The sequence below is a fragment of the Columba livia genome, chromosome 7, assembly GCF_036013475.1.
Source record: "Columba livia isolate bColLiv1 breed racing homer chromosome 7, bColLiv1.pat.W.v2, whole genome shotgun sequence".
Lineage (NCBI taxonomy): Eukaryota > Metazoa > Chordata > Aves > Columbiformes > Columbidae > Columba > Columba livia.
Genome location: NC_088608.1, coordinates 24,800,408 through 24,821,884, shown reverse-complemented (window position 1 = coordinate 24,821,884; position 21,477 = coordinate 24,800,408). Strand labels below are relative to the sequence as shown.

At 34.9% G+C, this 21,477-nt stretch overlaps 1 protein-coding gene across 9 annotated transcripts in view; it reads left to right on the top strand.

Moving 5' to 3' along the window:
- CCDC141 (coiled-coil domain containing 141) overlaps nucleotides 1–21,477 on the top strand; it is a 79,315-nt gene that overhangs the window by 32,325 nt on the left and 25,513 nt on the right. For all 9 annotated transcript variants that reach the window (XR_002415368.2, XR_002415367.2, XR_010473689.1 and 6 more), the window contains 11 exons: nucleotides 2,544–2,738; nucleotides 6,629–6,801; nucleotides 9,092–9,233; nucleotides 11,005–11,124; nucleotides 11,824–12,015; nucleotides 13,006–13,182; nucleotides 14,708–14,887; nucleotides 15,756–15,881; nucleotides 16,481–16,669; nucleotides 16,990–17,169; nucleotides 18,234–18,383. Coding sequence is in view for 6 of the 9 variants with exons in the window: in XM_065068863.1 (XP_064924935.1) it covers nucleotides 2,544–2,738; nucleotides 6,629–6,801; nucleotides 9,092–9,233; nucleotides 11,005–11,124; nucleotides 11,824–12,015; nucleotides 13,006–13,182; nucleotides 14,708–14,887; nucleotides 15,756–15,881; nucleotides 16,481–16,669; nucleotides 16,990–17,169; nucleotides 18,234–18,383 (1,824 nt within the window). In the remaining 3 variants the exon portion in view is untranslated. The remainder of the gene's footprint in view (nucleotides 1–2,543; nucleotides 2,739–6,628; nucleotides 6,802–9,091; nucleotides 9,234–11,004; nucleotides 11,125–11,823; nucleotides 12,016–13,005; nucleotides 13,183–14,707; nucleotides 14,888–15,755; nucleotides 15,882–16,480; nucleotides 16,670–16,989; nucleotides 17,170–18,233; nucleotides 18,384–21,477) is intronic.

Sequence of the window (21,477 nt, the reverse complement as noted above, 5' to 3'; positions counted from 1 at the left end):
TACTAAAGTGATTCACCCCCTTCCCCCTGCCCGGCTCCTCCTGCCCTGCCTCACCTCTCCCAAGATTTGAGAGCAGAAAAAAGGCAGATTTAGGAAAACACGTTTCAATGAGCAGGTCTGCTGGCACCGATTAACTACTTGCTGTTACATTTCTATGTGTATCAGAGGCTCATGGCGTGGTAAAAACAAACTGCTAGCACCACTTTGTGGCCAAATAACTTTAGAGATTAAGAAAAGTGGTATTCTAAATTATTTGTATTTTATCTAGTTTCTGCCATGTTTAGGGACTGAGCAATGCTGGAATCAGTCCTCCTTTTAATAAGGATTTAGTAACAAAATGGAGAGTAGTTTTCTGTCTTCTAGTTCTGCATGCTTGTTGGGTCTGGAGTAGCCATGCTAGGCAATAACATGCTCTAATGAGGTTTCAGGATGGTTTTTGATGACCAAATTAAATGTCACTATCAATAGTATTAATTGCTGTATTTGTTGCCGTTAACATAAGGATCGAGAATATTGTATTTACCTGCTTTTTTCACCCGATCTTCTTTAATAACAAGATAAAGTTGTAGGTATTTGTTCAAGACTTTTACTTAAAGCCAGAATAATTTTACTTCATCAGTTTTAACACTCTTGAAAAATACCTGATTGATCAAGGAACCTAGAAAGAGCTCATCCTCCTTGCCAAATGGAAGAGTGAAAGCAAGTGTTTAACAGACTCACTACTGTGAGGAAAAGTAAGAACAGTGACATGAGCTAAGGAGACACATTGAGTATAAGTATATACAGAGCAATGTGTCTTTAATAGGTCAGAGGAATGCACAAGCAATTATTGAAAAGTCAAGGTAGGCTTTGTGTTTCTCTCAGGGAAAATGCGTAACAAATATTTTAGTCCTGACTGACAGATTGTTACAAATTTAACATGTAGAAGGCTGAAGTACAGAAAAAACTGACAAAGATTTTTCCACTGCATTTCTGTGTCCTGTTGAGGGAAAGTATAGGCTTTTATGTGTAGAAACATTCCATTATGAGTAGAAAGATGAAAAAGAAATTGTCACTAGCTATTTTATAAAAAATTGAACCAAATTTGAGTAATGATCAAATAGGATAGCAAATGACTCTAACTACATTTAATACCATCAGAGATTGCGCAAGGTTGTAATGTTCATGGATTATTTTAAACGATAAAGTATTACAATAAACTGTTTTTTTGAACTTGTGTGAAAGGTTCGAGAAGAAGCTTTCCTCACTATAAATGAGGCAAAGTTTAACCTCTGTTTTAAGATCACTTAAAAGCTGCTATTGGGCACCTTGTACCGAACAGATTTATGGACATGGTTACAGTGAAATCCTCTTATAGGAAATTGTTTAACTGCAAGTTGAGTAATTTTCTTATAATTAGCATTGCATACTGTAATTATAATACACATTGTGATACACTGAAACAATTCAGAACTTTTTGGGTTTTCTGTATCTGCTTCTAAGCTAGCTATAAACAATTTATATTTCTGTTACATGAAATTATGCATTTATCATTCTTGCATAAAATATTACTTTTAATTATTATAAAAATAGTATGTAATAACAACATGAGGATGCATGTATTCAACTGTACTTTCTTTGCCTTTTTTTTGTTTAATTTTTATTAGTTCCAGTTAAAAGCTCCCAAATGCAGTGTTGTTTGCTAATTTTCATTTACATCTATTTGTTTACATGTAAGTGAAATTTTTATTAGAATCTAGCCATGGTATGCTTTTGGTACCAGTCATTCCAGCTGTACGTAATGGAAAATGGTGATATTGTGGTGCTGATACAATTGAGGTTGGGGGTCCACACCTTATTCATAAATAGGCCAATTAAGCTCTGTCTATGGAGAGACCTCCTTACTGTTTTTTCCCAAGATAAATTCTTCAGATAAAAAAGATAAAATACAGCACAGCAGACTGTAATTATCCTGAAAATCCTCGTTCTTGCTGAATATTACTTAGGACGAGACAGAGACAGGATTTTATAGAAGGAGAATTTTGCATTAAATAATACAGTACAGGGTTTCACTTAATTAAAAGGCTGAAGATTATTGCATCCAGATCTCAGAAGTGGTTGGTGGTTGTCATTATAATTTGAAAGAAAAATAAAACAAACAAAGAAAGTCAATAAAGATTTTGCTATAGCAGTTTATCAGTAACAGATAAAATGGGAAAAAAAAAAAAGAAAAGAAAAGAAAAGAAAAAGAAACCTCCAGATTACTTTCTTTTTATTTCACTGAGAAGCTGAAGGTGTCAGTTCAAGTCCTCAAGGAATACAAGTGGATATTTTTGAGTGTTTTCGTGGGAGGTGGTGCAATTTTGTTGCAGGATGTTCTAAAACAGCAGTATTTTTTACAAGCATACAAGGAAATATAGTGGGCAGCATTTGGCCTTCAGGTGCTTGTTTGTGGAAGAGCTGAACTTGAAATATCTCTGAGAAGGCTTTTGGTAGGGGTTCTCTAATGGAAGGTATATTACTTTTCTATGAGTAGTTGATTAAGATGGAATTTTTCCTGTTAGGAATGGATTTTGACTGTGGAACAACTGGAAGCTGAGGCACTTAAGATCTTGCTCTCAGAGGACTATACAGAAAAAGAACATCTAAAGATTTCAAATCAGAAAATCTGTCTGTTGCAACAAGAAGTGTGTTTCCATATGGAAGAAAGGAAAGCCCTGCTACAAGAGGCCAATGACTTCTTTCATACTGCTGCCAAGGTTGGTAAGAAGCCAAATCTGTAATAATAACCTAATAATACAGCTGTCAGTGTGCTCTTGAAGGCTGATAAATGTGGTATATGCAAATGCAGGTTGCTAAACTGTTTGGAGTGGAAAATTACAAATCTGCTTACCCTTTAATATTGCCTTTCACCTCAAATTCTATGCAAAATGACAAATGCATTTTAAATACACTAAATATATATATATATATATATATATATATATAGAGAGAGAGAGAGAGAGAGAGAGAGAGAAAAGAGTCAAAGTAGTGCTGTAAAATCTTGAAAACTTCCAGTTTCCCCTGAAATATTAGGATGGTGAGGTGGGAAGAGGATGGCACAGTTGATTTAAAAGTTTTCAACCTAAAATCATTGTTGGGCAAACTCATGGGAACAGCTGAACACTGAGTCGATTAATAAGGAATTGAGGGAGCTTAATAACATTAGTTCAAATATGTTGATGTGTGTCGGGTTAACAATAGATTTTTATGAAAAGACCAAATAAGGGTCAATAAAGGTGGAAACTGTGTTATAACAGACTTCTGTAAGGTTGAATTACTGCTGTTTCACGTGTTGATGGTAAGAGTAATACAAAATCCTCAAGCCACTTCAAGCTGATTCAGAGCTAAATCTGTTTTAACCCTTAAAACTGGAAAACAAACAGGTATATTTATCAACAGAAGAGCTTCCAGTGGAGTACTGTGGATTGTTTGCTAGTATTTTTCTGCTCATGATATTTGTAATTTATGTAAGAGTCGTAGGTAATGCAGACTAGCAATCTATAAGCACTTATACAGGCAAGGAAATTTTAATAGCATATGATTTTTCTATCCAACAGACAGCAAAATCCACAGACGAGTGTCAAACTTTGCCAAATTCCAACCACTAATAGACCATATGTTTTAAACAGTGAAGAAATGAGTGATTGGAAAAATTTGCCACAGCTGTATTAGATTTCTCATAACTGCAAACTGGATTATATTATTTAGTTAAAGCAAGAAATAATTTAGTAATTTGTTTGGTTTACCATATAGTAAAAGTAATTTCTGTTATTACATTCTAGTATTAATACACAACAGTCTGTTAAAGGAAATTTGAGTTAGAGCTGAAGGCTTAAACAAAGAACCCTCTATCTCATCAGTCCTTGATGTCAGTAGAGACCTTACTCAAGCCTTTTCCAGGTGTGTGCTATGAGATCAGAGACCTGTCTTTTAAAAAATGGCGTCTCAGTTTTGTTGCTGTGATTTGGGGCACAAAGCTCTTGAAACATTAAGTCTTTAACCAGCAGTGCTGACTAACTGCCTGTTACAATGAAGTTCAAGAAAACAAGGGTTTGTGTGCTTTTTGGAAATACTAAGTGCTTAGACTCTGCTATCTGAAGGTGTCCCATTTAATTTTAAGTCTCTGATGATTTTGAAAATAAGGTGATACATAGGAAATTTTTCACTGAAAAGAAGGAACTCAACATTAAAAATCAAACGTAAAATGTGAAATCTCTCTGATTCTATTTTACAACAAGCCTGTTCTTCAAGGCCACATATTTCAAGTATTATTAATGACAAAAACCTTTCTTCCAAAACCTTTCAGTTAGAATACTCATTAGAAAATGTTGTGTTTTAAGATGTCCAAAGACCAAATGGTCTTTTTCTATTTTCTTTAAGCATATTGTCTGCAGACAATGTATAGAAGCTCTAAAACCAGATACTTTCCAAGGATAGTTCCAACAACAATCTTTGAACAGGCATGGGACTTTGAAAGCAATATAACTATATGGAGCCAGATGACAGTAGAGAAACAGAGGATGTACGGAGGGATTATATCCTTTACTTCCTTGAAATGATCTCAAAACCATGACAAGTAGATGAGGAAGACAGACTGAACTAAAATAAAACTAAATCAAAATCAAATAACTAAAGTGCATATACATAATCACAAAACTGAACAGACTGGGAAAAGTGCATAGCATGATTTTTGTTGCTTTTTTAGAATTACTTAAAATGGATTCCAATCAGAAAGCATGGTCAAGTTAACCATTAAAAAAGAGATGTAGGGAAAAATATTAAGAATCTTTTTGAATGACATTTGGATTTATTACGAAGGTTTTATTTTAATAGGAGAAAATGTCAAAATGGCTCAGGAAAGAAGGGTATTATTTCTGCTCATAGGAATTACGCCTGTGTTATCTTCAGTGTGTTGGTGTTCATTTAATTACAGCTTGTAAGGTCTGGCTAGCATAACTATTGTTTTCCCTACTATTCTTCCATGCAGAAATGAAAAAAAAAAAAAAAAATACCCACCCTGTCATTAGTGTTAAGCATTTAGATCATAAATTACAACTGTCCTGCGTCTTTAACTTCTGAATATATAAGTTGCAAAGTATTTTTGTGTTATCAGCTGATAGATCAAGTGATAAAATTTCTAAAACCGCACAATATAATTTATGCTCTGGTAACTGCAGTTGCATGTAGATGTGGTGCTTTCCTCATACTCTGTTGTCTATGCCATAATATGCTTATGCTATAAAATATATACACACATGCTAATTCTTTAAAAGAGTCTAAGACTCTAAGGTAAAAGTAGAAGACTGGCTTTGTGTGCATTTTTTAATGTTGAATTGGTTGAGCCTTTTAAAATCTGAGTTTCAGGCCTGATATTGCTATTCTGAGCAGAATAGGAAAGGTATAGAACTACTGGTGACGGCAGTGGCTGCTGTGGAAAAAGTCAATCCAGATAATATCTTGCTGTTATCAGGCTTCCTACTTGCAACTGAAATTGAGGATGAGGAAAACAAGTCTTTGCTTGTGGTAGCAGCCTTAATTGATCAAAGCAGCAAAAGCACTGAGAATGCAGGCAATGCAACTCAGTAACATTGCCTGTCACCCTTGAAGATGCAGACTGATGAACACGCAAGGCACTCAGATGTTTAGGAAGTAAAGTTGCAGAGAAGACATAATTCGATTCCCCTCCTCCATCCTGGTTCTCTTCTAAATAGTCTCCCGTCCAGTTGCCGTTCTGCTCATGTTGCTCTTTGATGAATGTAACAATGCTTTATAGCAAGACTCAAAATAAGTACTTACATTTGCTGCCTACCTAGTTGTATATGCTAACTAGTAATACTTAGAGTGGCTGAGTGGTCAGCTCTTTCTGAAATGCTTACAAATCCATAGTCATTCTTGAACACTTCTAACTTACCTATGACTCTTTAATATTCTTAAGTATGGCCCTGAAGACTGGAATTCATTACACAGGGTGTTTCAAAAAGATGGAACCAATTTCAAAGCTGTAGTGTACAGAACAAATTACCCCAAATAAATAAACTTTGCTCAGTTCTTGAGCATTCATGTGAATGGCCTCTATTTACAGAAACAAAATCTTTGAGGTTCACTACAATCTGTATAAGAAACTTCTGCTTGCACTAAAGGAAATCAGAATAGGCATAACAAAACCAAAGCTGCATATGTGCAAAATCAAAGCCTATCTTTTAAATAAAAATGTATTTAATTGTAATTTACTTGTTGGATATACACTTGATATGTTTAAAACATGTAAAAGCAAAATAAATAAAGCTTTGAGGGCTGATGTGCTGTATCACTTTTGTTATTTTGGTTCTGCTTCAGCTGAACATATTGAGTAGTTTAAAATTTGAAGAGTAATAATGATTTTGCATGCCCTTATATTAACTTCTGTTGCATTATACCTGTGTTCTTCTGTGTCCTGCAAAGTCAATATCAAGCCCTAAATTAAAATATTGCTTTTCATTTCTGAAGTAATGTCAGCTATTAAGTGTCTATCAAGCATATGATTATGTAAAAGAATATGCTTGCACGTTTTAAACAGAAAAGTTGACAACAAATGCTTTTTTTGTTTCTTTTTTTTTTTTTTTTTCAGGTACTTGATGGTATTGAAGGTATTGAGAATTACCTTAAAATATTTAATTCTGAAAGCTTGCATTTACCTAGCTTGACAATGAAGTTTGAAGAATTACAGGAAGCAATTAAAGTTTGCACAGTGACTACCTTGCAAAAGGGACAAACTCTAGTTAAAAAAGCAGATTCTCACAGGTATTCCCTCCATTTTTGCATATCTGCTGCATTTCTCCATATCTACATGTTGCTTTATAACTAAACTAGTTAGAATGAGACTGCATTTAGAGTCAATGTAGGTAGGTGTGCATTTAAATGACCTGAAACTCAAAGTTTCTGCCATACTTACCTGTTGATATTTACACAAAGCAATCTCCTTAACAAAAACATTTAAGAATGCTACATGCTACTTTTAAGAGTGGTGTCAAACAGTGGAGTTGATGTTAGGGCAGTGTTCAGAAAAATGGTTTAGTTAGCATTTTGGAAAACTAAATGTATGTAAATGAAAATCAAAATATGAATGGCTATAACACTCCCTGCTTCCCAATGTAATCCTCTTAGATCTTTTTGAAATAAAATAGAAATTGCTTTGGGAACACACTTAGCTGGCTTTACGGCTATTGTTACTGCTTCGGCATGTCTTGATATTTTAATTAAATTGAAAGCAAAGGGTTTTTCCTCAGTGAAACTTTGATTCCTAAACCAGCTGTAATGCCAGAATGTATGCTGCTGTTCTCTAGGATTTGATGTTCTGCTAGACATTACCTCAACAGAAGCAGGTATTGTGTTTCAAATTATGTCTGCACAGCATTAATTAGTGCTAGGAATGCCAAAGACCTTGATACAATGAATCCCTAAAATAACAAGTCATTAATTTTCTTTCTTCCTTGTGAAGAGTTTTTGAAAAAATGTTTAAACAGTTTAAATCAGCAGTTGGAGAGTAAGATATCATTGGTGCACATAAAGAAAAAATGAATTATTTTGTCAAAATAACCCTACCAGTAATTTCTGGTAAAATTCAATCAAAAGAGGGAATGCCACAGGCAGATATCCTGTGTGTCAAAGTGCTGCTCAAGATATTCTATAAATAAATATATAAAGTAAGATTTCTGCCTAGAAGACATTGTAATTTAGAAAACAGCCAAGTATTACACCTGAAGCAGCAGTGATTTAGAGAAGGAAGGTGAAACTTAAAGCAATATCAATAAGCGATCTCACTAGAAATGTATTTTGCTGTTTCTAAAGAACAGTGAAAAATCCCAGGCTATCAAATAGTTTAAATGTTTATTTGCATCATAAACATAATTAAGGTCTGTTCTGAGAAAACAAACACAGAATATTCTAACTTATCAGTTTCTCCCTGCTGCCTTCAGGCTTCACAACCTGAATGTAATGGATTTGCCATATATTTGAATGACTGGTGCTAGAACTTCTGTGCAGGTGGAACACTATATTCCTACGCATGTGCTCAAGGAATACAATCATGGAACAATTTCAACTGGCAAGGAACTCTGGAGGTCATTTGGCTCAGTCCCTTGGTCAAAGCCTGTCGGTTAGATTAGGTTGCTTAGGGCCAAATTTTTAATATTTCCAAGGATGGAGATTCCATAGGTTCTCTGGGCAACCCATTCTACTGCTTAAGCATTCTCCTTGTGAAATGTGTTTTCCTTACATCCAGCCAAAATTTCTGTTGCTGCTACTTGTGACAATTGCCTCTTGCCTTTTTGCCATACACCTCTGGAAAGACACCACTGCCTCATAGGTAATGAAAGACAGCAGTTAGGTCACCTCTTCACCTCTGCTCTGAACAGAGTTTTGGCAGCACCCCTTGTACATCATGTGCTCCGGTCTCCTGCCATGTTGGTGGCCTCCGGTCTGTTTGCTTCAGCTTGTCTGTACATTGTGGGGACCCAAACTGGACAAACTAGCCTCCAGATGCAGTTTTCCGAGCCCTTAACCAGCGGGGAGTAACCTGCTGGCTCGTCTCTTCCAGATGCAGCTCAGCATCTTAGGATGTATGTGATATTCTTTTCTCAGCTACTGTAGAAACTGAAATATTTGAACGTCTAAAGAAAACATTCTTTGTTTTTTAAAGTAGAAGTGATATGCCATATATTTTCACTCATTTTAGGCTGTTCCATTAGTGGTTCTAGTCTTTAGATAGAAGTCAGAGTAATTCATGAAATGAGTTATTTCTCAGTGAATCAAGATCTCTGGAACATGAACCTAACTTACACACTGGTAAAAAATGATTTGTTTGGAAATGTCATTCCTGTGTTCTACTCGTTATCAATTTTGTCTAGATTAATTTTAATATTTCTCTTGGTTGTTTTTCTTTTAAGGGTCACAGTTTAAAATACATAAGTTATTTATAGAAATCAATAGAAAAGCTGGTGGTTTGGTTTTGGTTTTGTTTGTTTTTAAGCATTATCATCCTGATTGTTGATCAAAAATGAGAAATAACAACAGTTCTGCTTTTCCATTTTAGTTCCTGGGTGACGGGAATTCAGAAAATGATGGAATATGTTCAAAGAAAAGTAGATCAATTCATCAGACAGCATCCAGATTATAAAGAACTTACTTTGAAGAAACAGCAATGGACTGCCACACTTGAAGATCATCTAAATAAGGTGCATCATAACGCCTTCTTCTAAATATATTCATGAACAGTACCTTGCATTTCCATAATTTAGCTATGTGAATTTTAAAGTAGTTTCAAATAATAACAAAGAACATATTGTTTTGTTAGAGAGGACACAGTTGTAGTTAGAATGTTGAATGCTGTTATCAGCATAAATGAACCTGAAGCTGTTCTGAAAAAATGCAGCTGTTTCCATGAAAACATTTTACCATCTTCAATAAAGCATGGATTTACTTAGATAATGAGCCTTTATGATCTTTTGGAAAACAAGTGAGCAATCGGGACTGTGACCTGCATGCAGGTTTCGTATACCATTTCTATGTCTTCTGTTTCATTTGGCTGAAGATAAAAACAGAAGTGTGGCAAAACTGGGGGTTAAGTAGTGTGGTGACTGTGAACCACAGCAAATTTTCAGTAAAGCTCAAGGAGAGTACATTCTGTTTGCTTTAAGAATTCCCTTTATTCATTAAGATACGGATGCATCAAGGACATTATAGCCTTCTGTAAGCTGTTGAATGTTCATTAGTACTGCACACATTTTTAATAACTTCTCAGAGATGGAGTGGGCACATGACTCCTAAATAAGGTTCTATGTGTGAATTCAAATTAAAAAGTAAATAAAATTAAATGACTGAATAATTAAGTTTGTAATCTGATATTTTATCATATTGGCATGATGTTTGTAACAAACTACTCTGAATCAAATAGGCAGACAATTTGCCATAAATTGGTCCCTTTGCATACAATTTATGTAGAAGAGACCTTGTGATATTAGAACACAGTGAAAATATTGTTGAGTTTAGCTGAAAATAAGACTTGCTGACAGCTGCTATTGTTCTTGTAGAAGTGGTGTCATCAGCATATTGTGAGTCTTAAGCTAAAACTTCAATTATGAAGGTAATTTTTACTTAAAATTTAGACTCCGATTTTGACATATCATTTCATTCTACAGTTTGTTCTAATCACTTTGTTCCCGGACTTGCATTAGAGAACATTTTGAAGATACGAGTCATAATACATGATCTTTCTTTACAGTGAACAGTGCTTTTTGTTATATTCCTACCAAGAAAACACTTTTCATTCCAACCTTTTGCTAATGCAAAGTATCCCAATGAGTCTGGTGCTAAATTCAGCTGCCCCAAGCTTCATTTTATAAAGCTTGAACCTCAATCAGCAGCCACTTTTTAAAATATATGGTATGTGTGAATTCACATACCTAATAATAACTGTAGGTACTATGGCTGGTATCAGCTTCCTCTGCTCTTCATAATCTGTTCTGTTATCATCATGCCTATATAATGTTTTGCAGTGACAATGAAATGGAGTTGTGCAAATATCTGCATAAAAATACGTCTCTTGTCAGGAAAGCTTTAAATGTACTTTTTGAAAAAACAGCAGGGCATAATATAAGTATTTCTGCCAAGGTTATAATATCTAGATTAAAATGGAGTTGTGCCTTATTGAAATAACAAGCCTGGGATACTTGAGATAAAGGAAAGTACTATTGACAAAAAGAGAGCAAACAGGAATTGGTTTTCTCAAATTCTGACCATACCCGTTAGAATTTTCTCAAGATAAATAGTAGGATTTTCTTCCTTTTTATTTTCATTCCTGAATTTCTCTTATTGTACAAAGTACCTAATCTAAACACCAACAGACAAATGTTATTTCACTTTTTTCTATCCAAAGTGATGTTTTATACTGTTTTTGTACTGTCTGCTTGTATAAATTAACTATAAAAATAATGTTTTCAAATAAAGGTATCGCAGTGGATTAAAAAAGTCACGCAGGTGCTTGCAGTTGGTGTGGACATCGGCTCATATTTGTCTGAGTCAGAAAGAGTTCTGAATGAACACCTTGAATTGGCTAAACAAACACAGGTAAAAAGAAATAAAAATGGCAGCTTTAGTAATGTTAAACACTTTTAGAAACAAATGCATGCTGTATGTAATTCTAAATAAGATGAGAAGCTGAGTTTCTTATGTGTTCTTGGAAAGAAAATAGGCCTGTAGTTTAGTTTAAAACTGTAGTTAATCAACAAAACGACAGATATCACAAGTCAGTCCTCCTCACATCATTGGTTTTACCTGTTGTCTCTGTCCCATGTTTTTTGTTTCTACCTCAAGATCCCAGTATCAACCTCTGACAGGAAGACTCTTCAAAGGTGCATTGCTACTCCTACCTAAGGCACCAAGTTTAAAAATTGTCTAGATAGTCAGAGGCACAGAAAACTCTTCTTGTGGTTTATCATGCCAAATAAAAGGGATGAATCAGAAAAAAAAAAAAAAAAAAAAGAAAAAAAAAAAAAGGTAGTTCCCAGGTGGAGAAACTTTGCAGGAGGCTGTGAAGTTGCCATCAAATATCCATTAGTCACATTGGGAATGCAGCCAAGCTTTGAACACACTGCAGCACTCAGCTCTGCAGCACAGAGGAGGCTGGTTTTAAGTCACATCCATAGCCTTCAAGTAATTGAATTACACATAAGAAAGCAATACTAGTGATAATTAACAATGCGATATCAATATTCACAAGTTCTTTTCAGTCATTATACATATTGTTCTATGCTTGTACCCTCAAAGGACACTTCAGATGAACTGGAAGCAGCTGAGAGAATCATCAAAGATATGGAAGAGTTTGAACCTGAGCAAGTGGCAACTTTTTCTGGCAGAACTGACTTCCTGAATGAAGAACTGAAAAAGATTGAAAAAAATATTAGTTCAAAACTAGAAATTCTAGAAACTTATGTGGCCTTTTTAAAGTCAGCTGTGGAGGTATAGATTATGTATTTTTTCTCAGACTAGACTGTGAAAATCTTACAAGTGAAAAATGTGGTTTTAGGTAGCTAAGACAACTCCTGTAGATGCTGTGCCATGGAAGCGCTGCAAGTCTTCATAAGGTCTTTTCTACTTTAGGAGATCTGTTCCACCAGAGCAAGCAGCCCTGATCGTCGAACTTACATCATCATAGTGACTAGTATAGTACAGATTTTCTGCTGATTTAAGTCACCATTATAGGAATTGAATTTTTACTTTTTATCCTGCACACATGTGCTCTCTCACTACATACATAATAAAAATGCTTATGTTTGTGTACCATGACTCTTAAATTTACTGATTTTACTTAATATAATTTTAAAGTATTTCACATAGTATGTTGATTATACATGTTTATCCTATTATAATTTGTATAATATATAGATATTCATCACTGTCTTGCACTACTTCAACTGAAATGCTAATTCATCAGAAGGTTTTTAGAAGTTAAATATAAACCAGCTCTGGCTGAAATCATAATCAATTCAATACCAACGTAATTTTGGTAGCAGTGCTAATGATGCCCAAGGCAGTTAATTTTTATTTTTCATGTAAAGCTTGTTTTGAGATTCTACAACATTGTTGGTCTTTTGTATTTAGAAATAAATTGCGGGTGGAATAGAACCTATCAGATAACTTCAGTTACTTCATATTAAACAGATCTGTGAAAATACTTGCATTGATACACTGGTATATAATATCTGTGTAATATGTGACAGAAACAAAACAAATTGCTGCTGCCTGTCTTCTTGTCATTGACCAGTTTACAGGTTATTTAAAACTTTTTTGTCATTTAGTATTTGTATAGATTTTAGGGAGGATGATAGATCTTAAAACTCGGAAAAGATTCAGAAGCTGCTATTCACTTTTGTTATATCTGTATGCCTTCTGATTTATAGCAGCTTGATTTCTGTTTTTTTTTAATGCTTATTTTATGTCTTTCTGTAGGTGAATGATGACATTAAAAATCTGAAGGAATTCTATCAGTCAGAACCACTACAAACAAACAGGGAGGCTGAAAATAAAATTGCAATGCAGTCAGCCAATACACAATGGCAAAAGGCTATAAAGAAGATATTTTTCACTGAAAATCTGGGTTGCAATTTTCTTAATTTAGTAAATATGGTGAGTATCATCTGATAAACCTTATTGAATATTTGATGTTTGCCTGCGGTGAGGTCTAATTCTAGTTCTGTGACTGGATTGTGATTTCTCCATTGCCAGTTTTAAAGGAACTGATGCTACTATATACTCTTAAAATATGAAAGTATTATTTGAGTACTAATGACATTTAAGTAATACAAAAAGTTTTGTGATTAACAATGACAAAGTCCTTAATAAATGATCCGGTACATGCATACAATATGTGCATATACCCATTTTGTTCATGTGGGAAAGTAGTCTATATGCAAGTATTGAGTTTATTTTACTTCCACTAGGAGGCAGTCTTTACTGATTGAGTGTTTGAAGTTCTAAAGAAATGGGTGCTAGAGCTACTTCCTTACAGATAATCTTTCCTGGTGTCTCTATGTTCTGTCGTGGGTTCAACTTCACTGCCTAGGCATCCCTATCTAATCTTCCAGCATCCATTGACGAGATGATCGTTTGAGATGTACAATCATTCCCTCAGTCACTCCTTCTAAAGTGATCCCTGTTAATGTAGACAGCCTGGATACACAGCTGTTCGTTCTGTTTTTATAGGACAGACTAGGGAGCGGGTACATCAGGGCGAGAAGGGGGAGCTGGTGTTGGTAGCACCCAGCAGCGTGCAAGAGGAGCTGGAAAAACCTACTTAGGGAAAGTGGTCAAGAAGTTTGCATGGGCTAAAGTGTGTGCTGTCTCAGCTGGATGTAGCCAGGCACACATGAAAGAGTCAGTGTAACCGTAAGCTGAATATTTGTGAATGTGAAGTGCACTCCAGTCACGTAAAGTCCTAACAGATCTTCAGATATTGTCTCTCTAAAGACCTGGAAATGTGTTGCCACCTTATTTTCTGCTATGCTGTTCCCATTATGTTATTATGTAGTAGCTTTTAAATATCTGGAAGATACAGATCATATGGGTAACCTATGAACACAACTTTTCTTAAAAGAAAAATTTTGAATTGGAAAAAACAGAAACAGTATTACCTAGTTTTCTGTTATTTCTGATACAGCCTCTGTTAAAAAGAGGAAAAAGACATGAGATGTTTAAATGCTGAACACCTTATTCCTCTCATGCTTCAGTGCTGCTTTGGTTATCAGCACAAAGCAGTGATCTTTTCTACATCCACTTCACTTTCCAGTTACTATTTCCCAAAAGGCCATGTTGGGTAGTTCTGTCTATTCAGAAATTACTTTATTCTGTGTAAACATTAAACAGCCATCAGATGGCAATCATTCAGTCATTAGTGACCCGTTCTAGGTTTTAAATTTTATCATTAGCCACATCTTCAGTATACAAATTCTGTTGAATTTGTGTGTTTCTAAGAGAATAGTGTGTTTTCAAAGAGAACATTTTGTTTAAGGACATCTAGAGTACCAGAAATTTTCAAAGAAGTTACACTAGAATAGTTGCTGTTTATGAAGCTTTGTTGAGACTTTAATGTTATGAGGGTTTAATTGTATTTTATAAAAACATATGTGAAAAAAAAAGTCTGTTTATTTGCCAGGTAAATGAGAGCTTAGTATTAAAAGCAGAAAAATCTGTACGAGTAACAGAAGATATCATTGCTAATCTGAGTAAAGAAAAGAAAGAGCTGACCAGTCTTTGGGCAATCTGGAATTTTAAAATTACTCAAGTAAAACCAGTCAAGCAACAGTGCCAGATCTTTAAAGAACAACTGAAAAATGTAAGTAAATTAGCCAAGGAAGAAAGGTAAACATTTCTAGATTGTTATTAGTTTGTCTGTGACTCTCTCATCAACTATTACAGGTACCATTTAAGAAAGAGAGGTGGTTACTAAGATACTTCTCCATAGTCTGTTCTGCCATTCAGATTATCATCAAGAAATATGAAATGTTGTTTATCTCTTTCCCCTTATTCAAATATACACAAGTCCCCACTTCAGATTTCAAGTTTTAATCAAATGCATATTCTATACCAGCAGTGCTTTAGATTTTGTGGTGTTCTTTTAGGGGTTATTTTGTGTGTGTGTGGGGGGGTGTTGTTTGTTTTTGTTCTGTTTTTCGTTCATGTTTGTTTGGTGTGTTGTGTTTTGGTTGGTTTTGTGGGTTTGTTTGTTTGTTGGGGTTTTTTTTTTTTAGCACTGTTTTGTTGTGAAGAACTACTAAACTAAACAGTACCCTGATATTTACTAAACTCAAGTCAAATCATGTTCATAAAGAAAGAGGATTGAAGGCTCCTTGGCAAGGGACAGTGTGCAGTGTTCCTTAAAAGCAATACTAGTCAGGACACTAGCAGAAAGAGAGGTTTGTAGCTGCTTTTTGTCTAGTGCAACTTATCACTAAATCACAACATCTCTTATCACAGAAAACACTGTGTGTGGGTCCTCTGATCTCAATGTCTGAATTGTTTTTGCATGCTGTCTTAAAGATTTCCTATCACACTTGTCACTCAGAGGGTTTGAGACAGAGGTTTTACTGACATTTGGGTGTCTGGCTCGGGGAAGGTTCTTGTTACAAATTTGGATTTGAATTTAAATGTATTTTTTAAATTATTTAATGCAAATAGAAACACTGAACCATTTTATCTTTTAGACTACTCATGGATTAGAGATTCTTCAAGATGCACTCCAGCTTGTGGCAACAATTGACCTTGGAAGTGACCCTTTTATTGTTTTGGAACTACAAAAAAAGCTTAACCAAATGAAACCACAGTATCAAGTGAGAAACCAAGCTAGAGAAATGCATAATGGATCCAAAGCTCTTTTTGATACAGTAAAAATTCACATTCATGTTGACCCTAGAAAGAGTGTCTGAGATCACAGTGTTTTATGTCTTGTATTACTTTTCCAGAAGGAAGGTTTTGTCTGTGTTTATAAGGTTAAAGGAGAAGACGTTTTACTTTCTGTATCCAGAGAATGTCTTGTGTGGTGTTAGCTGTATATTGAAGTGACACACAAGCACTGGGGTGGTGGAAGTACAAGGAGAGTATCAGCTTCATGCTGCAGAGTTGGTCAGAGGCTGAGGTCTGTCATACTGAGCTTCCTACCTCCTCTGAATATTGTTTCTGAGTTTTAGCAATTCAATCTGCCATTCACCTACAAGTCAGTTTGATCGAAAACTGTTTCTGGGTGATACTTGAGATTCATGTCTAGCAAAAAGTACAGTATGTGGAGAGAGAGTTCTAAAGAGCATGGCATTGATTTTTTCCCCAAGGCAATTTACCATTGTGAAGTTGTTATTTCAACAAATGTAAGGGAAATCTTGCAAATATATTTCTGTAATTTGAGTAACTGCTTTTGCTTTTTTTTTTTTGACAGCAACTGGATGCTGAGCTTGAGTACCTTACAAAGTTATTAGAATTGCCAAGTCAGAAAGGATTTCCTGTGAAAGAGAATTCTGAGACAATAAGTGAGCTTACTCATTTCCATCAAATGGTAAAGGACACAATGACAGCATATGATGAGATTTTCAACAAGACAGTCAAATTCCATCACACTAAAAAAGAAGTGAGTATAATCTTTCAAAGTGTACCTTTTTCCTGTTGCAGTTAAACTCTTTTTGGGTTTGGTATCTTTTGGTCTTTCTCTGCCCCCATTCCTCCCACTCCCTACTCCAACATTAACCTACCTGTTCATCAGAACCAGAATTTTTTATTTAAAAGTGCAGGAAATTTGTAGAATTTAATATTCACATCTGAACCCAAATTTAATTACTTAATCCCATGTCCACAAAGTCTAGGGTAAAACATTATGAATCAGGAATTAATTATAAACTTCCTTTCATGTTAGTTTAAATACGCACTGGTTTTCATTTGAATATATTCCAGCTGGAACGTCTGTTGAAATCAGGAGAACTGGATATTCCTAAAGTATGTGAGAACCCTGAAAATATACACCATGCTAAAGCGTACCTTGTGAATGCTCAGGAGAAACATGCACATATCAGACAGCTATATAAACTGCTTATTACCCAGGGAGTGGATATCTTGTCTGCAGTGCAGCAACATGTGAGTAGAACTAGAATGATCTGTGAAATCAAGGATAAATACAAAAGAAGATTATTGGAGATACCTGACTGACTTTTAGATGTACGAAAATGTATTAATACTCTGGAAAAATAAGTACAGACCTTTAAGTTCCTTTTTAAAAAAGGCAAAACATGAAATGTAAAACAGTTCATAATTTTTAGATTTCTGCTTTTAGACTTTGCAGCCATAGAGCCATTAAATTAAATGAAACATCCAGAAATGATCAGATTTAATTTTCAGTAGTTACTCACATTGCAAATTGCTTTTGCTAATAGAAAAGAAAAATTAATTTATTTGAAGTCCTGTTTTAATTTTTTAATGGTCTATGAACAGATTTTACTCTGGAAAGCATTGAAATACATTTGAAATAGAGAGGAAACTAATCTTAACATATTGTTCACTGGGGAAAAAAACCCTTGCCTTTCTGTTCTCTAGTATTTTTTGTTCAGTTCAAGGCCCTGTTGGCCATTTCTTGAATGCCACATCTCTATTTTAGACTCCTGCTACTTTGTAAAGGTTGTTTTGTGTATTTATTCTCCTCTAAAGAAAGGATAAAAAAAGAACTATAACGAAATATAATAAGGGTGTTATCCAGCAGTGAATTCCAGACTGATTTGCATGACAGAACTTACATAATTTTGGAAAGGAGTTATTTATTCAGAGCAGGATGGTTATTGCCCTGTATGCATCTACTGGGGAGAAAGCAAGACACTCCCTTATGACCTGCCTAGATTATCCACATTGCTAGTCTGCTCTTCATACTCCATAAACTGATAGAGAGCAGAAAGGAGCTAATCTCCAGGTGGTAAAGGAGTAAAACAGGACACTTTCTCTTTGCTCAGAGTAGACACCATGCATGAGTTCTGACTTTGAAGCAAAACTACTTCTCAGACTGCTGGTGATTGGAACTGCTATGTACTTGATCTCATTACTTTAGAGGTTTAATAGTTTAGTTTAGCCCATTGTGACTGGCTACGCATGTTCTGCCTCAAAATGATTACATTTCCTGATTTTCATAAGTTGGTTATCTATTCCCTGTTTAGAATTGCTTGAATGTTTCTGTAAAGTATCTGAAACAAGAAGTTTCTAGATTAGAGTGTGAAAGCATTAACTGGAGTTCCAAAGCTGATAAGCATGAGGAAGAACTGTCACAGCATTTCCAGCACTGCACTACTCAAGAGGAGATAAATGAGGTAAATGAGATAAATCCCGACAAGTAAAATGACTGTTAAAAGGGCTGTTGTGTTTTGTTATACGTTACTGTTTACCATTCCTCTTGATGTTTCATACATATACAGAAAAGTTGATTTTCATTTTAACAGCAATCTTAGATCTAGTCAGCAGCAATATTAATCTATGGTCCATACCTTCACAGTTCAGGAATATATCAAATTGTTGGGCTGGCGATAAACTGCTTTCACTGTACCAAGAGGACTGGGAATAGAGCAGCTATATTTTCTTTGGCTTTCGGCTCTGTCAGGTTCATCTGAAATACACGAGTCTTCAGATTTCTTTCTTACACAGATAAAGTTTCAAGTAAAAGTAGAATTTACATATATTGCTGTTGTAAGGCTATTAGAAGGAACTTTCAGTCTTCTAATGAAAATTTCAGAGTAATTTAGTACCTAATATTTTCTCAGAAACCCAAGATATGATACTTAAAAAAACTGCTAGAAGAAAAGGAAATGTTCTTTGGTACAAGATATTAGAATTCAATACTGTGGAATGTATTTAGGAAATAATAATACTTAGGAAAAATTACTTAGTTAATATTATTATTAATTTAGCATCTTAGTTGGCCAAATACAAATCCACTTACAACTTAGCAGGTTGAATTGGATAGATGTCTCAGAAAAAAGTACTTTAGGAAAAACATTTCATAGATTTAATTTTCTCAGAGCGGTTCATTATAATAAGAGACTGATGGTCTTTACAGTTGAAGTTCTGTAGACTGCACTTCTGTGCATCCATGAAGTACAGAAATTGGATTCTTACCTGGAAGGATTTCACACTACAGTTTTCCTGTATTGTGAAGCATAGGCAGTGGAAACACGGGACACTGAAGGTTATATGTTCTTATTCTATCTTTCACTTAGTAAATCTACACCTGAATAAAGAAAGACTGTATTTTCTCAAAATCCCCAAAGCAGAGCTGACTGATAATTCTGTCCCAGCTCTTTAATGAGAAAATTGTTTGTTTTTTCTTTTCTTTTACAATTTTTTTGTGTGTGTTTGTGAAAAATATCCATTTTCACAAAAAGGTATTTTGAAATTGAAAGAACTTGTGCATCATAAAAGGGGTTTTTGAAGCTCAGTTACAGTTCTAGTACCTTGCCAGTTATATGCTGAGTGTGTTTCACCCTCTGATCTTCCGTGCAAATTCTTGGCCAGTGGTAGTGGGAACAGCAGGTGGTGGTACAGGAGAAGCACTCTGGCAGAGGGAACCATGATGTAGAAGAGAATGAAAATATCAAGTACAAGAAGTCCCATTATGCTTTCCAGTGGCACAGTAGAATCAGTATATTTGAGGTTTGAACTAAAGAATTCTAGGTTTTTAATGAAAGTCCCTCAAATTTGCTGAAGAAAAAGAAACATTCACTGAGCAGCCTGTAAGTCTGGCCATATTCAAAGACACAAATAGATCTCTTGTTCCTGTCCTTTGATTCTGGCATTATATAATGAGGGCAGGAGAATGTGACTCCTTTCTAAGAATTATTTTTTCCATTTTTATTACTTGTTAGACTTCCAGTGAGAGCAGGAAGTAGAGGAAAAAGCAGTTGTCCGTCTATGTCAAATTTAAATGAAAAGTGTGTCAGTGACACATGTCACTCACCACGTGCCCTATATTGCCAAATGTAATGTTTTAGCTTCTCATAGTTAATGGACACCCTCTGCAAAAAAATTGCATAGCATATTTTCAATTGCAGTGTTTATTATTGTTGGGGTTTGGGATTTTTGTTGTTTTCATTTTTAATTGGGAAAGTCATGTTGGTTGGTTGAATTAAAACTGTCATCCTCAAACCTAATTGAATTTGAATGTAAACTAGCTGAAATATACTAATTTGGTGTGTGAATACCTTTTTCTTTAGATTCCTTTTCTATTAAAGATTAGCATAGAATATTTTTCCCAAACAAATACTTGGCTAAGGTGCCTGTATATGCATTAATTCACTGCCATTTTTCTTTATTTTTTTTTTCATTTGGTATTTACAACTAATTCTGTTTAGGGATCAAAACCAGACACTGAACTACTTCAATAATGTTAAAGTTATAAGTATTCACTTCAGTATTTTTAATTCTGTAAGTTTTAACATCAGAAATTAGTCTGAGTATTGCCAGTATATAGCAGACCTGTCTGAAATAACAATTTCTTTACCATCTACTATGTCTAAGCAAATCTTTCATGTGGCAGCAGCAGCTGTTCATAGCTGTCACACAGTAAACAGCTGACCAGATGGTTTAGTTGTGATTTACCAGTGTATTGAGCAAACTTAAAAGTTGACTCAAAATATTTGAAATTCTGCTGAAAATACTTAAATTAATTTACATTTAATGTGGTGAATTGAAGGGTGTAAATAAAGCATGTGAGACACGACTTTGGTGATTAGGACTCACCAGTGTTTGAATATATCACACTTGGAGGACTTGGCTAGCTCCCTTTGTGTGTAACATGTTAGTGCTTGTATAAGAAGCAAGCAAACAAATACTTAAATTTACATCCAAGGATACATAGTATGAGTTTTGAAACAGTTTTGGAGGACAGAAGAGTAAAATGAATGCCTTTTGTGTGCCTTCTCTAACGTAAAGACAATTTGCAAAAGCCGAAAAAAAAAGATATATGCCCACTGCATCTTTGAAATGTATCAGGAAAGCGCATATGACCTTTGAGGTCTGAATTTGTCACTTTGGGCTTGGGGAGCAGTCTCCAAAGAGCTGCAACTCAGCTGTGTTAACACTGCATTCATTTGCAATAGAGCCACAGGTAACTGTAGCTTAATGTTACACTGAATCCATTAATGGAATTCTAAGTGACAGAGTGATTTACATAAGATAACTTTTGCAATGAAAAATAACATTTATGCAAGTATACACAAAGCTTTCAACAGAAGAGTAGTACAGATCCTGGTGTAGGTTCTCAGCTCTCCCGAATCATCTCACTTCTTTCCTCTTCATCATATCATTATTTAGATACTTATGGAAAGATATGATTGAAAATGTGGATTTTAACCATAGAGGGTAATGAGCTGCCTCTGTTCACAAGTCAGTAGGAACTGATACTTCTTAGCA